The sequence below is a fragment of the Cottoperca gobio genome, chromosome 16 (genome assembly GCF_900634415.1).
Source record: "Cottoperca gobio chromosome 16, fCotGob3.1, whole genome shotgun sequence".
Taxonomy (NCBI): domain Eukaryota; kingdom Metazoa; phylum Chordata; class Actinopteri; order Perciformes; family Bovichtidae; genus Cottoperca; species Cottoperca gobio.
The window spans coordinates 8,920,892-8,934,537 of NC_041370.1; the positions used below are offsets into that span (position 1 = coordinate 8,920,892).

At 41.6% G+C, this 13,646-nt stretch overlaps 2 protein-coding genes across 2 annotated transcripts in view; both read right to left on the reverse strand.

Annotated features, from left to right (window-relative positions):
* agmo (alkylglycerol monooxygenase) overlaps nucleotides 1-971 on the reverse strand; it is a 42,347-nt gene extending 41,376 nt beyond the window's left edge. The window contains exon 1 of the mRNA XM_029451802.1: nucleotides 545-971. Within this exon, the coding sequence (XP_029307662.1) occupies nucleotides 545-664 (120 nt within the window). The 5' untranslated portion in view covers nucleotides 665-971. The remainder of the gene's footprint in view (nucleotides 1-544) is intronic.
* A 2,346-nt stretch (nucleotides 972-3,317) lies between these two features.
* Nucleotides 3,318-12,485, reverse strand: meox2a (mesenchyme homeobox 2a). The gene is made up of 3 exons (XM_029451136.1): nucleotides 11,570-12,485; nucleotides 7,059-7,231; nucleotides 3,318-4,320 (listed from the first exon to the last, which is right to left on the reverse strand). The coding sequence occupies exons 1-3, from the start codon at nucleotides 12,120-12,122 to the stop codon at nucleotides 4,102-4,104; spliced, it is 945 nt and encodes a 314-aa protein (XP_029306996.1). The 5' UTR covers nucleotides 12,123-12,485; the 3' UTR covers nucleotides 3,318-4,101.
* Between the last annotated feature and the right edge of the window lie 1,161 nt (nucleotides 12,486-13,646).

Genomic DNA, 13,646 nt, shown 5'->3' on the forward strand with positions numbered 1-13,646 from the left:
GGTGTCATTGCATAGTCATTGCATAGTCATTGCATTGCATAGGGATTCTCACCCTGGCTATCAAAAACCTTGTACCTCCAATTTCCATTTCACTGACACTGGACATTATTTATGATTATTAAATTAGTTTTGATACTATGTTGCAAATAACAATTATTTTCATTATCAATGTATCTATTGATTATGTTCATAATAAATAGGTTAATGTCAGCAAATACTGAAAAATACCAGTAAATTATTTCAGCAATGTAATAAAATTGCTCGTTATGCATTGGTAGTCATATATGACAAAGACAAACAACAGATCTTCTGACTAATCCATTAATCGACTAATCTTTTCAGCTCTCAAGTTGATATGCCTACTTTAGTACTTATTTTTAAGTTAACCTTTTGATGTCCCTTATGTGGTTTTAATACTATAAGGCTTTGAGTACTTTTTAAATGAGAGTAGGCTAAGGTCAACTGAGGGTTACGGGAAACTTGTTCGACCTTTACACAACAAATCATCACATATTGATGTGATTTCAAGTGAGGCTGTACCCACCTGCTGCACATACTCAGGTACATCTTCCACTTTCTGATAAAATGATTCGTTCCGTGTGACCATGAAAAACATGTCCCGGACCCCCGTGAACTCCGAGTCGGGCTCCAAATCTTCAGCCATTGCCAGAGGGCACCGTGTTCACCGCTGATGAGTCTGTTACCTGCACAGGTATTTACCTGACACGAGGGGGCGTTCCTTTTAGTCTGTTTACGGTTTTACACCCTTGATTTTCTCTGTTGCAAATTAAGTAGGTCAGTTGCGATATGGACAGCGTGCCAGCTGATGAGGAAACTTCTCACATACAGGAAATCGAGTTACGTGACGGTTTTAAACAGCAGAATTTAGTTACTGTAACTATTTTCTTATATATCCTGCTTCGTTTACAGCAGGCGAGGTAGGTTGTCTTTGGTTAGGCTGTACTTCTGGGTGTTCCACTCCATATCGCGTTATCTCGCGAGAGTTACCGTGTGGGGTAGTAGAGTGTGAGTTTGAGTGTAGAGTTTCTATGGTAAAACTATTTATGGTCACACACTCTCACTCTTTTCTGAAACGTTCATAAATCAATTAAATGTAAGATTTGCCTGAGTATCACAAGTATAAAGTACTCAACAAGGCTGTATGAATCATTGAATTCCATCACTGGTTGAATTTTATCCGGTACAGGGTGTCTCATTATTATTATTATTATACATATTATTATTATTATACATATTTTAATATATAATAAGCCTATTTGACACTTTGATGTTTAATTAACTCAATTAACTAATTTGATTTGAATGTATTTACATTATATTTCCCTTAAGAAGAAACTTCTCCACACTGTTAGAATTACAATTCTGGTTGTTGGGGAATTCATGCATTTTCTAAAAGTGGTTAAAAAATAAAATAGTAGTTTGACATTTTTGGAAAACCTGCTTATTGTTATTGAGAAATAAGAAGATTGATATCTGTCCGTTAAATATAAGGCTACAGCCAGCAGCCAGCTAGCCTAACTTAGTTTTGTTCATCACCACTAACTTCTGGAGTTTACGCTTGATGAACTGCTCAAGACCAAGACCCCCTGTGAAACGGTGAATTGTTTTTACACTTTAGTTTTTGTATGGATTAAACTAATTAGATATATTGTTAATATTATATTAAGCTTTAGAGGTGCTGGCAGGTGGATTTTGTCAGTATTTACTGAGCCCTGAGGACCCGGTATTCTTGTCTGCACTCACACACACATGTTGAAAACTTGTTTGTCCTTTCGTAGGACAAGTCAAGGGACAAAGGATTCAGGTGAAACTGCCATTAAAGCGTGTGGACCCGGTCATTGCTCAGTAGATTAGCCTAAGCAAATACAATGAGGCCTGTTGAGCACAGGTTCAAGGACAGTTTAAAAGAACGATAGGTTAGGGGTATAAACTGTTGTCACCTGTTATTTTAGATTCATGACAGCAACAGGGATGTAGTGAAGATCAACTTAATTCCATCCAAGTCATGTCTAAGAACAGGTCCGAGTTGAGTCCAAGTCAACACCGAGTCCAGAGCAAAGTCCTGTTCAAGACTATAATAGACAATAGTGTCTTTCCAATGCTAATCCTGCGTAACTGTGCGCACACAGTTTGGATAACAGCTGTTTTCGGTTAATGTGGGCAAAATAGTAGATAACAGACTAGTTGTGATGAAGGTATAAATAGCAAATGTAGGGAAGTTTAAAGTAGATGACTGGCCCATAATACTTACGCATTAGCGTTACGCGACTCAAGTACTACAGTTCTGGATGGCACGGCCTGATAAACACTGCAGGGTGTTATGTCTAAATATCGTGTAATATTAGGTTCCCGTACAACGAGACAGCATTGTCAATTACTTTTCGACCAAATGTCAAAAATGAAAACCAAAAGTCAACATTGACTTGTTTTATTTACGTCCGTAACTGTTAACCACGCGTTCAAAACTGTGGCGGTAATCTGGGAGAAAGTATTTTTCCCTTGAGTTGTACGGATTGTCAATTTGAAGATTCAGGGTTGCACTGTGTGTAAACTGTCAATTTACTTTCAAGACTATGATGATCATGGAGATCATAAAGATAGAAACCATAGCCCAGTGCTTTAGTTTCTACAGTTATAATACAGCAGGGACACTGATCTGTGGCTCAAGAATTAATATTGAAGGTTTTAGGTTCAATGTGCTTACTTTTATGTTATTGTTTTTTTTATTAAACAGGCAATAATCAGGAGTTGCTGCAGGTGAAGTGGGAAGACCATATTTGGAGGTGAGTGTGCTGTGACCTATGCTTGTATATGAGTATGTTTGTTGTCCTAGGTTACTGTGCTGATAGTGTGCACATTAGGCTCTAGATGTCTTTCATAGTTGTGAATACTTTGCACTGAATTTCAGTTTCAGTGGGGGAAAAAAAGGATCACATTCATCCTGTGGTTTGCTTTTGGGGGGGAAAGAAAAAGAAAATTAAAAACCTCACATGCCGTGTGAGGTGCCTCCTCAAAAAATTAGAATGCACAATCACAATGTGGTGAAAGATGAGATCAAGTCAAGAAATTATTTTCAACTGGATTTTGTAACAGAATCTGATCCTTTGCGGGTTCTCTCTCCGAGTCTTGGCAGGAGTCCCGACCCTGCCCCGAGGCTAAGGTGAATTTAGCATGCACCCCCATCACCACCTCTCTACACCCTTTGCCATGTTTAATTCATTTCAGCTTCACTTCATGCAACACACATAAGAATGGATGGCTGCGTAGATGGAAAAAAAAGTTATTGAATCATTGAATTCCATCACTGGTTGAATTTTATTCGATCTGCAACTTTCCCTGAAAGGATTTAATTAAAAAAGAAATCGTTCAGGTTTTAGATTTGTTTACAAAATGTCTCCAGGCAGATAAGTGTTGACAAAAGAACCATCAGTGTTTATTACTGCATGAGCTGAATAGTGTGGGTATAACATTTTTTGTTAAGGTAAGACATTACAGAGAATATTTACAGATCATTTATATTAGCTAGGCAAATTTGATTTCCTGGCACTTGATTTGATCAATAACTCAATTACATCGTAATTTACATTTTATACAGTAGAAACTGACTGAGGTGCAGACTGTATGTTCAACAGTGCAAATCTAAGCCTGATTCTCTCGAGGCACACAACATGGAATGTTTACAACAGTTTGACTAAGTATAATTTCCAAAATGTTATGCAATATTCAGTGAATTTGTGTAGCCAAACATATTTCTTGTTTTGGCTTTTATCAAGGACATCTTTAACCAATGGCGCTTTAAAATATGTCAACATCCTTCCTTTATGTGCTCAGTTCTTGAAATTTACATTTTTCCTGCATGATGGCTGCATTATCTACCACACGTCGTTCCTCTGTGTATTTGTACACTTATTTAGCATCGTTGTATGACGATGGCGAATCAGCAAACAGCAGTCCTTCTAAGGACGGTCCTGAGGCAGAGCAGGGCCTTTCCTCTGGGGAGGGGCAGGGTGTGTGTGTGTGTGTGTGTGTGTGTGTGTGTGTGTGTGTGTGTGTGTGTGTGTGTGTGTGCATGTGTGTGCATCATAAGTGAGCGTGCTCGGAGCTCTGGTCGCTGTCGTGACTGTCCTCATTGGCTAAGGAGTCCGTCGAGTGGTGGAGCGCTGCGATGCCAGAGAACTCTGATGGCAGCAGCGTTCCCTTTTTCACATTCACCAGTTCTTTCTCTCGAGCTGCTGCTCCCTGCTGACCGCCCTTCACTCTTTTCCACTTCATCCTCCTGTTCTGGAACCACACCTTCACCTATGGGGTGAAGTAGACAGAAAATGTTAATTTCAATGCACTTACTTAGAGAACAAACAGTCACAAAAACAATCAATAAACAATTAGGAAGCCTTACTGCTTAACAGTAACTTTCTCTAAAGGTTTGGCAGCTGTTGCTCCAGCAGCAATTATGTGTGGATGTACTGTTCCATCTGCCACTTGGCGTGTACCTGTTTTTCCCTGACTCAACAGCCTCAACCGTATTTACGTCTCTCAGATTGATGATTAAGCTGTTGCTTAAAACGGTTTACACGTCAAGTAGCAGCAGAGGCCCCCTGAGTGTCGACACATGCGCCTGAAGGGAGGGAGAGAAAGGGGGGGGGGGGGGGGGGGCTCGCTCATTTCACGCAGGGTGGGGTGGGTTTATTTTTGGGGAGTGTCATTCCGAAAGGACCGAGCGGTCACGTGGTCAGGAAGTTAGTTGACAGCACAAACGTTTGTCTTAAACGTCATCGCCGTATGCCGTGCTGAGTATCACCTCGGATTCTTTACAAGCTTCAGGGCCTTTTCTGAGAGCAGGAGAGAGTGGGCCAGCGAAGGATCATTTATATATGCCAGGCTCTGATGTCAAAACCAAACATGTGATCCTTAAGACACACACACACACACACACACACACACACACACACACACACACACACACACACACACACACACACACACACACACACACACCCTGTTCAGGCTCACTCACCAGCACTGCTTGACATCCTGTAGTGACATTCACTTTTAAATCACAACTCATCGCATCAAAGACTGAACGTCCATTTTAACCTTTGATGGGTCAAAAGAACTTCCGATCCACTGGTTGAAAACGGCACTTTTAAGCATCCATGGAGCTCTAATGGGCCACTTTACTCCTTCATGTTTCGAGCATGAAATATAACACACTACTGATAATGAAAGACATGCTTAAAAAAACACAACAAGCACTGAATTTGTGTGCAAGTCAAAAGCTGTCGACACATATTGGTTAGAACTGGGCTAAATTTGGTTAAAAGGTGAAAATGACTCATACCAGTTGTTTAAACAGCATTTAAATTACTATATTTCAGTTGGAAGTAGGCTGCAATGTTGAAATATAGTCATTTAAATGCCATTAAACAATAGTTACATGTAACTTAGGGGTCTAAAAAAAACATTCACTTCTCAACAAAACTTCCTGGGGTTTTGATCCAGATGTTTAAACATCTCAAATGTTCACCTCAAAAAATGTAATTCAGTCTCCCGTGCTTTTGTAAACTCAAAACATGCGAAAAGTTTGGCCTTTTAGCTCTGCCATCTTTTACAATATTTCAGGTGTCACAGCCCACAAAGCCATAAAACCAAACAGCTTATGCAGCATAAATCAAGAGCAGTGGCCAACTGTTTCTATTGCCAATATTTGCTTCACTATCTCGTGACAAAACTGAGGTCACGCTCATACACAACTAATGCTGCATGAGCTGAAGAAATCTCGTGCACATTTTATGCTGCCTCGAGGCACAAAAAGATTAATTGCAACAGTCTGGGAGACGGCCGAAGTGGAATTACGATGGCAAACTGTGTGTTTGGTGGTTCTGTTGAGTTTTGCCTGACATGGTGGTATTTAGAAGTATTCCTTCAAAGTTTTTTTGTAATATGAAGCTAAAGCAAAGGATTACTTACACAATTTCTGATACATTTATCACTTTCTAGATCTCAGTAAGAGTAAGTGAGGCCCTTAAAACTCACTTGCAAACATTTTTATTTACTGGGAAGAATTCATTAGATGGACACTTCTATCTGAAGCCCCTTACACAGTGCTCTGGGTGAATAGACATGCAAGGCTTGTAGACCTTTCTCATGACATTTAAATGTGTGATTGAAGGATTAGCAGGTGTAACTAATAACATTAATGGTGACCTTGTTCCATTTAGGTGTCCCAGTATAGAACCAATATGCACAATTAAAGCAGGGCCCTGGTACTAAATGGGTCGGAGCTGATGTTAGCCGTTAGTTCCACCTGGTTATTTTTTTTCTTCCACACTGAGAAAGGTAATCTGCTATTTCTTTCAGTATTGCATGTACTTGGTTTATGCAATAATTATACTTTTTAGGCACCACACATAAATCCTTACAACCACATGATCTCCTGTTTCAGGCTAACTCATGTATATCTTTGGGATCTTAAGATTTTCTCCTGAGGCATCACCTAAATCTCTCATGTTTCTCTCTCCAGTCTGTTCTTTACATTCAATCCACACTGTATCACACTGCAAAATATCACTGGCAAGGTGTCAACTAAGTGTGACTTACAGCTTCCAAACGGGTGTCAGAGAACAACAGGCTGTACGCCCTTTCCTTCCCCCAAGCATTTGTCTCTTGTTATTTATTTCATGTGCCCGCATTTTACAGCAACCCTGCCCACGCTCTGAGACCAATTTGTGCAGGGGTAGTGGGAGAGAGGAAGTGACTTGCTAGACAGCACTTCCTTCAGCCCGTCTCCCTGCCTCGACTGTGGCCTGCTTGAAAGAATAGACAGGAACATCTGGAATATGATAGTCCCGTCATACAGCCACATCTGGAGCACAATAGCCCCTCGCACCGAAGTTACAAAAACACAGTAGCGAGCTGAAAAGCCTCCTCGTCGCCCCAAGGCCGTCTCTGTTTTCACAACATGGCATTAATATGCTAATGGAGGGGTTCAATAATGTCTGAACCCAGGGGGAAACAAGCTGCGGTGGGTAGGAACATACTTGTCTTTCAGTGAGGTCGAGGTTGACGGCGATCTCGTAGCGCCTTAGTCTGGTTAGGTAGTTGTGGTGGGCAAACTCGGCCTCCAGCTCTCGGATCTGCTCCTTGGTGAACGCCGTCCTCTCCTTCCTGGGTTTGCTGCTCACGTCTGACTTGTAATTCCCGTCCTGGGACTCTGAAACCAAACACCACACAGTTCCACTCAGATTTATATGCAAGAAAAATAAAAAATAAAGCGAATGTTATGTGGCAGGTGCAAGTCAGCAGGCGAGGTAAGAGAAACAATGGGAGCTGTCAATCACACTTTATTGTTCAGTCATTGTTTATGAACACTTTAAGTGGCTGGAAGGGCTCACGGGCGGCTACACGTGTGTCTGACTGGCAGCTGTGCTGTAACAATAGGCTGGCTCTTATACTGCCAGCATGGATTTAATTTGTCTTCGTCTTAAAGGAATCTGCTGCTAGACCCTTATGTTTTAAATATGGTACAAAGCAGCTTTGCAGAATACATGGAATATATTTCTTAAGTTCATTTTTAATCAAGAACTCACAGGCAGCTCCTCATTTGGTGGCAAAATCTGCCAAAGTACCACTATTTCCAAAACATATTTTCTTTGCTTTTTCAGCTTTGTATCTTTTGATTCTCATTTTCTCAGAATGCCGGTAACACAATACATTTCCAGCAATCGCAAGATGAACATTTCTAAAGAGGCAAAGATCTTCAAAAGTGTATTACCCCTCTTAATAGAAAAAATATGTGTGGGCAGCAAACGCAAGGCTGGTACTTGCAACATACTATGTTTTTCACTAAGATGAGTATACCCTACAAGATGAAAATGTGGGATATACATTTGAAAAAACAAAATCCCCACCATGTGCCATCGCCACTGCAGCTCATCACCCCAGAACAATACTTTCTGTTTTGTTATTCTCACAAACTTTCCAAAGTAAACACGCACAGTTAATTTGCCATTCTAAACTGTGGTTTCTCAGTTGGACGTGCTTCAGTTGCACATTGCATTTGAAAGCAGCAGTGATTGCATGCTAATTCATCTGCGGCGCTGTTCTGTAGTGTGTGTTAATCCAGCAGGCCTGTGTCAAGCAAAATTGTAAATAGTCCTGCAGCCCAGAGCCAGATTCACGAATGGTGCGAAGCCTTGACGCCACGTCAGAGGAACAACTGTCTCTACACCTAAGATTTCCACCCGGAGTGACCTGTCGCTTCTGTTTCTGTCAGAAGGGGAATCTTCCTTCTCATTAAGTGTGTGTTTCACTACAAAATAACTCCCTTGAGAGGCTGAAGAGAAGATGAGGGCTAAACTGAAACTGCTCTACAAAAGTTATATTTGTGTAGAGCCAAGGACAAACAGATATGCAAGAATTCCCACATGATTTTTGTTTTTAAATGAAGCAGATTATTGCTTGGCCTGCAGCCTGTGTCCGGCACCCTCTTGACCTTGCCTTTCCCTCCCTGTAATTTCAAACCGAGGACTCCAAACAGTGTGCGGCTGATTGAAACGGGCCTTCAGATGTATTTATCCACTTTCTCTCCGGTAAACACAGACATTGTGTAAAGAGAAATAAAAGAATAACACAGCCAGCTGGTTCAGACCAGCAGGCCTGGAGTTAAAACGAGCGGCAGGCTTTTATGACACAGCCACTACACCACAGCAATTAGGTCCCCGCTGTAACTTTCATCTCTCCACAAAAAAGGAGGAATAATATGAGAAAAAAAATACACGCAGCCAGACAGGGCACGTCATTTAGGGTTCCCAAATGAACTGAGCTCAGTGCAGGAGGGACCCTCTCAGAATGAATGTCTTGTTCTTAAGAAAATAAGAGTGGACAGAAGAAAATGTTTTTTCTCTCAATGATGGAAAATTGCGAAAGTGAAAGTTTTTTGTTTTTTATTTTCCTTTGGTGAAATAGTGTTGCAGCAGCACACACAAGAATGAAGTGAAATGCACCGACACATCCGCAAAGTCTTCTAAAGCTTCTTTTAGGAAAAAAGTGTCTGCCAGTGAGAGGCCTTCAGCACCTCACTCCTCCTTTTTTACAACACTGCCTCAACAAACTAAGACTTCAAGCACCTTTTATTGTTCCACGCAGAAAATCTAGTAACTTTTTAACAGGCGACCACTCCCTTGACAGCATTAGTCTATGCAAATATAACCCATGAACTCAGCAAAGTGCACAAACTGACACTCTATAGGGCTAAAACTCTTCAGCTTGACCACAAAAAAATGAGCAGGTTTCACAGAAACCAGACACCCAAAATACCAAGGAGCTGGCTCATCTCATTAGCCCACCCTGCGGCCTTCCTTGAGGAAACAATCACAACCGAGTATGAGACACAGAAAGTTGAGATGCTTCATATTTGAGCTAAACCTAGCATGGAAATGAGCTCTCAGGTTTTGTTATTATTTCTGTATCTGAATTCAGGTTTCGCTCAAGTTTCTGGACCAGATGGTGAAACCTAATCAGGGCTCTATCTCATGCAACCAGCAGCGGTGTGATATTTAGACAGCTGATTGAGTCAGCAACCTAGTTAGCCCCAATAATCAGTGTGATTGGTGTTAGCGTGGAGGGAATGCACGGCACATGTAATGAGCAGGCAGTAACTATTGTTACAGGGGAAGTGGGATTTGGAGACTGAGGCTCGGTTTCCAAATGATATGACAAAGGAAGGGAAATAGAAGGTGGTGCGTTGGATTTGTGGATTAAATACACTATTGCACCATTTAGCATGAGGATAACAGGACAGAACCATAAAACTGAAAATGAGGTCCTCTCTAAAGGCTTCGTGTGTTACATCATTTTGACATTTTCTCTGTTGCATGAATCTTTAAGTTAACTATGACATCTGGAGTTCCTGCTAAATCGGTGAATAATGTGAATTTTAACTGCGCTTTTTCTAGTATTTGGAATTATAACCACAATTATTGCAAATACATATTTCCAGTGCAGTAACACTATCTATTAATTACAAGGATATTTTGCACACTGGCTGTAAACTGCAGCGACAGCCGTCAGAGGAAATACACGCTCTCTGAGGTGACCACCAGCATCCTGAGCGAAACTAATCACATGCAGGAATATCAGTCATTGGTCAAGTGCAGGTGATATGCTGTGCACACAAAGAGGCCTTTAAAAGGGTGCAGGATCAGCGCTGAGGGCCCGCAAATCCTCAAATGGACAGAGAGAACGGCGAGCGCACTTTCCCTGGAAAACTTAGAACTCTCACTAATATCACGTTCCCTGCGAGAACTCCCGCGACCCGACCTCGGCAGTTTGTCATGACGTGATTGATTATTGTGGTGCCTGCAGGTTGGAAAAGTCCTGCAGGTCATCAGGGAGGTGTTACCTTTTTCAGTAAAGAAGGATTTATTCATAAATGTGCAAAGATGTTTCGTTTTAAATAAATCTCTTATGTTTAGATTTTGTGTATATTACTGTCTTAACAATATACAGGTTATATAATTCAACTGCAATGTAAAGCCTTAAATATAACTTCATCATTTGCAACACCTGCAACCACCTTAAATTGCCATATTGTCACACATTTCCTAAAAACAAAAAGCTGCACTTCTGCGTCTGTTGACTATATTTATGCACATAAATCCATTTTATAAATCTATCTGACTGTGATTCTTGAGCAACTCATAATCATGGTATAATTAGGGTTTACTTGTGGTATTAAAATAATGTATAGTCATTGTTAAAAAAAAAACTAAAATGATGCATTTATTTATAGATAAATAAATAAATATCTCATCCTATTAGTACATATAGACTTGGCATTGATATCTGCAATCTGCAATCATTTCTGTTTATTCCAGTAAACCTGACTGTGATTTATTTTAACTACAAGATTAAGACAAGAATAAAGACTGAAACGCCTCCGTCTGACGGGTGTTTAGTGTGGCGTGAGGCGCCGGTGTAGTCTTTTACAATCCGTGACATTAATTCTTTACTGTGTGGCTCATTTTCTGCCCTCTGAAGAGTGTCGCAACAAACCAGATGTGATTTTTAAACATAACATGTCAGTAGTCAGATGTGCCCACACAGTTACGATTGGCCTTTGCTCCACGCTTTAGTCCGCCTGCTGCAACAGACTCCCTGCGTGTCAGCCGACACCTACAAACTGCTTCTCAGACAGTTTTTTGTTTTCCTATCAGAGCTGCACAAATCTTAACAGTTGGGTGCTGTTGAAAGACTCAGAATGACAAGTACAGATGTTTGTTATTCATGAACTCTGCTTTGAAATTCCTAAAATGCCGATATTTATGTGACGATGTTTATCTAACAACGAGACCGAACAAAGAGATGTTGGAAATGCCTCCAAACATTACATTACATTAAGCCTTTAGTTGTGCAACAAGTCACAAGCAGCTTATTTATCCAGAAAATAAATAGGAAAAATATCTGAGGAATAAAATCTCTGCCATTACAGAGTAGTGGCTTGAAAAAGTCAATAGTAGAAAAGTACATTTCTGATCTCCGCTCTTCTTACCTGAACTGTCACTTTTCCTCTTGCCGTTCCTCTTCTCGGCCTCAGCAGGTGACAGAGTCTGTCTGCCAAAGTCTGCAGGCACACAGGAGGCCCCTGTAGGGGTGCTGCCGATGCCCAGGCTGGGGGTACTGGCGCACATACTGGGCCCACCAGGGTGGCCCATGTCTGGGGGTGTTGGCCCACTGTCATGGGATGAGTGGGAGTGCGAGTGGCAAAGGTTGTGGCGTGTGTTAGCGCCAGGTGACGGCATCTGTGGAATATGCCAAGATGCATGGTGCTGAGGCGGGTGGTGATGCTGCTGGGCGGTCAGGTGGCCGCGGTGAGGATGGTGGTGGTGCTGCCCGCCAAACAGGCCGTCGTCGATCGGGTAGCTGGAGATGATACAGGGAGAGGGTGAGGAGGTGGAAGAGGAGGAGGATGAAGAGGCCAGGTCAGGGTAGGAGACGTGGTCCGAGCGTCCGTGCAGAGTCAGGGGAGACTGGGTGAAGGCGGGATGCAGGGCCTGCGCCGGGGCGTGGGGGCTCCGCAGGCAGCCAAACAGTGTGTGATCCATTGCGTGAAAGCACACACGGCTCTCCAGGAAAGGTGAGAAGTGCAAGTAAAAGAGGGTAAAGTTACTAAATCAACCAAAAAGAAAAAGAAAAAAGATCACAAGCACATATCCAAGCTGCTTCTCTTTTTCCTTTCACTATCCCAAAACCTTTCTCTTTCAGTTAAAAAATTGAAATAGTCTACTCTCGATTAGTCAGAGCAGAAAGCAAAGTGTGTTTTGAAATGGGTGTCCTGTGGTAATCCGGAGCATGCGGCCAGTTGCCAGGCTGTACAGGATAAACAGTTAGCCCAGGATATGCTGCAGCAGAGCCTCTCAGATGTCAGGAGGAACAGGGGACTGGAGCTCGAGGTGGTTCCTAGGAACTGCAGAAGAGGGGAGCCGGCGGAGGGGATGTTATAAATAGGGTGTAACATGAGAGGGAGGCTGGGTCACAGACTGCATACGCGCTACTGACCACATACATATGATCACCCTCCAAAAAGCACAGCACAATAAATCTGTACTATTAAAATGGCTGAGCCTCAGGAAAGAGGGCAATTTATTTTGGACTTGGATCTGACCTCCAGTGGCCATCTTACTCTTTTTCCTGCAAGAAAACAGCCTTAATGGTTCATGGGTGGGGCTGGGGGAGAGGGGAGGTGTGGGAGTGTGGAGAGATAGGGGAGGCGAGGTGTCAGGGGTTAACTCAGCGTGTCGCCCCGTCTTTGTCAGTCTTGACCCTTTAAAATACTGTTAGTCTTGTGGAAAAGGACAAGGACGCTTGTTGCTTCTAATGGTTTCCTTTGCATGTTGTTTTGTGTGCCTGTGATGTTTTTACTTAGTCACAGTTTATTTCACTCCACACTACTTTTAAAAAGGACAAGTTTTATTCCAAGATAATAATCAGGAACAAAAAAAACAAACAGGATCCAGTCTGAAACATTTTATACCTACTATAACCACAGTTCATTTTAATTTAATGCAACCAATCATTTTATAAGAGTAAGGATTCTTTTTTTTTTTACCCATGATTTTTATCTCATTTTGAAATGAAACACCTCACATCGTCAAACCGAAATACACAGCAACACAGACGCGAGTCTGACCTTCGATATGAGGTCGTGAAGTTGAAATAACAGCGTCCCAAACATCAAATTAGTTGGCAACAAAATTACCATTAATTAAAGTTGCAACATTAAACCCAATATTAAAACAAACCTTTGATCAGTTTTATTCAATATTAGAAAGAAGTACACACGGACAGAAAATAACATCGTGCAGCATCGAGAGTGACTAGAAACAAATCCCCCGGAAAAGGTTTATGAGTTTATATAAGATGAACTATTTCAACCACCTACAACCTCAACATACATCAAACACTCGTATCACACATTGTCAGCCCTCACATCAGAGTCTCACTAAATCATTTTACCCATAAAAGTGTCATTTTCCAGAAGTGAAGAAGGAATAAAAAGGCGGTAAAAGAAAGGCTTCTCTTATTCTCTCTTCTTCTTCTTCTTCTTCTTCTTCTTCTTCTTCTTCTTC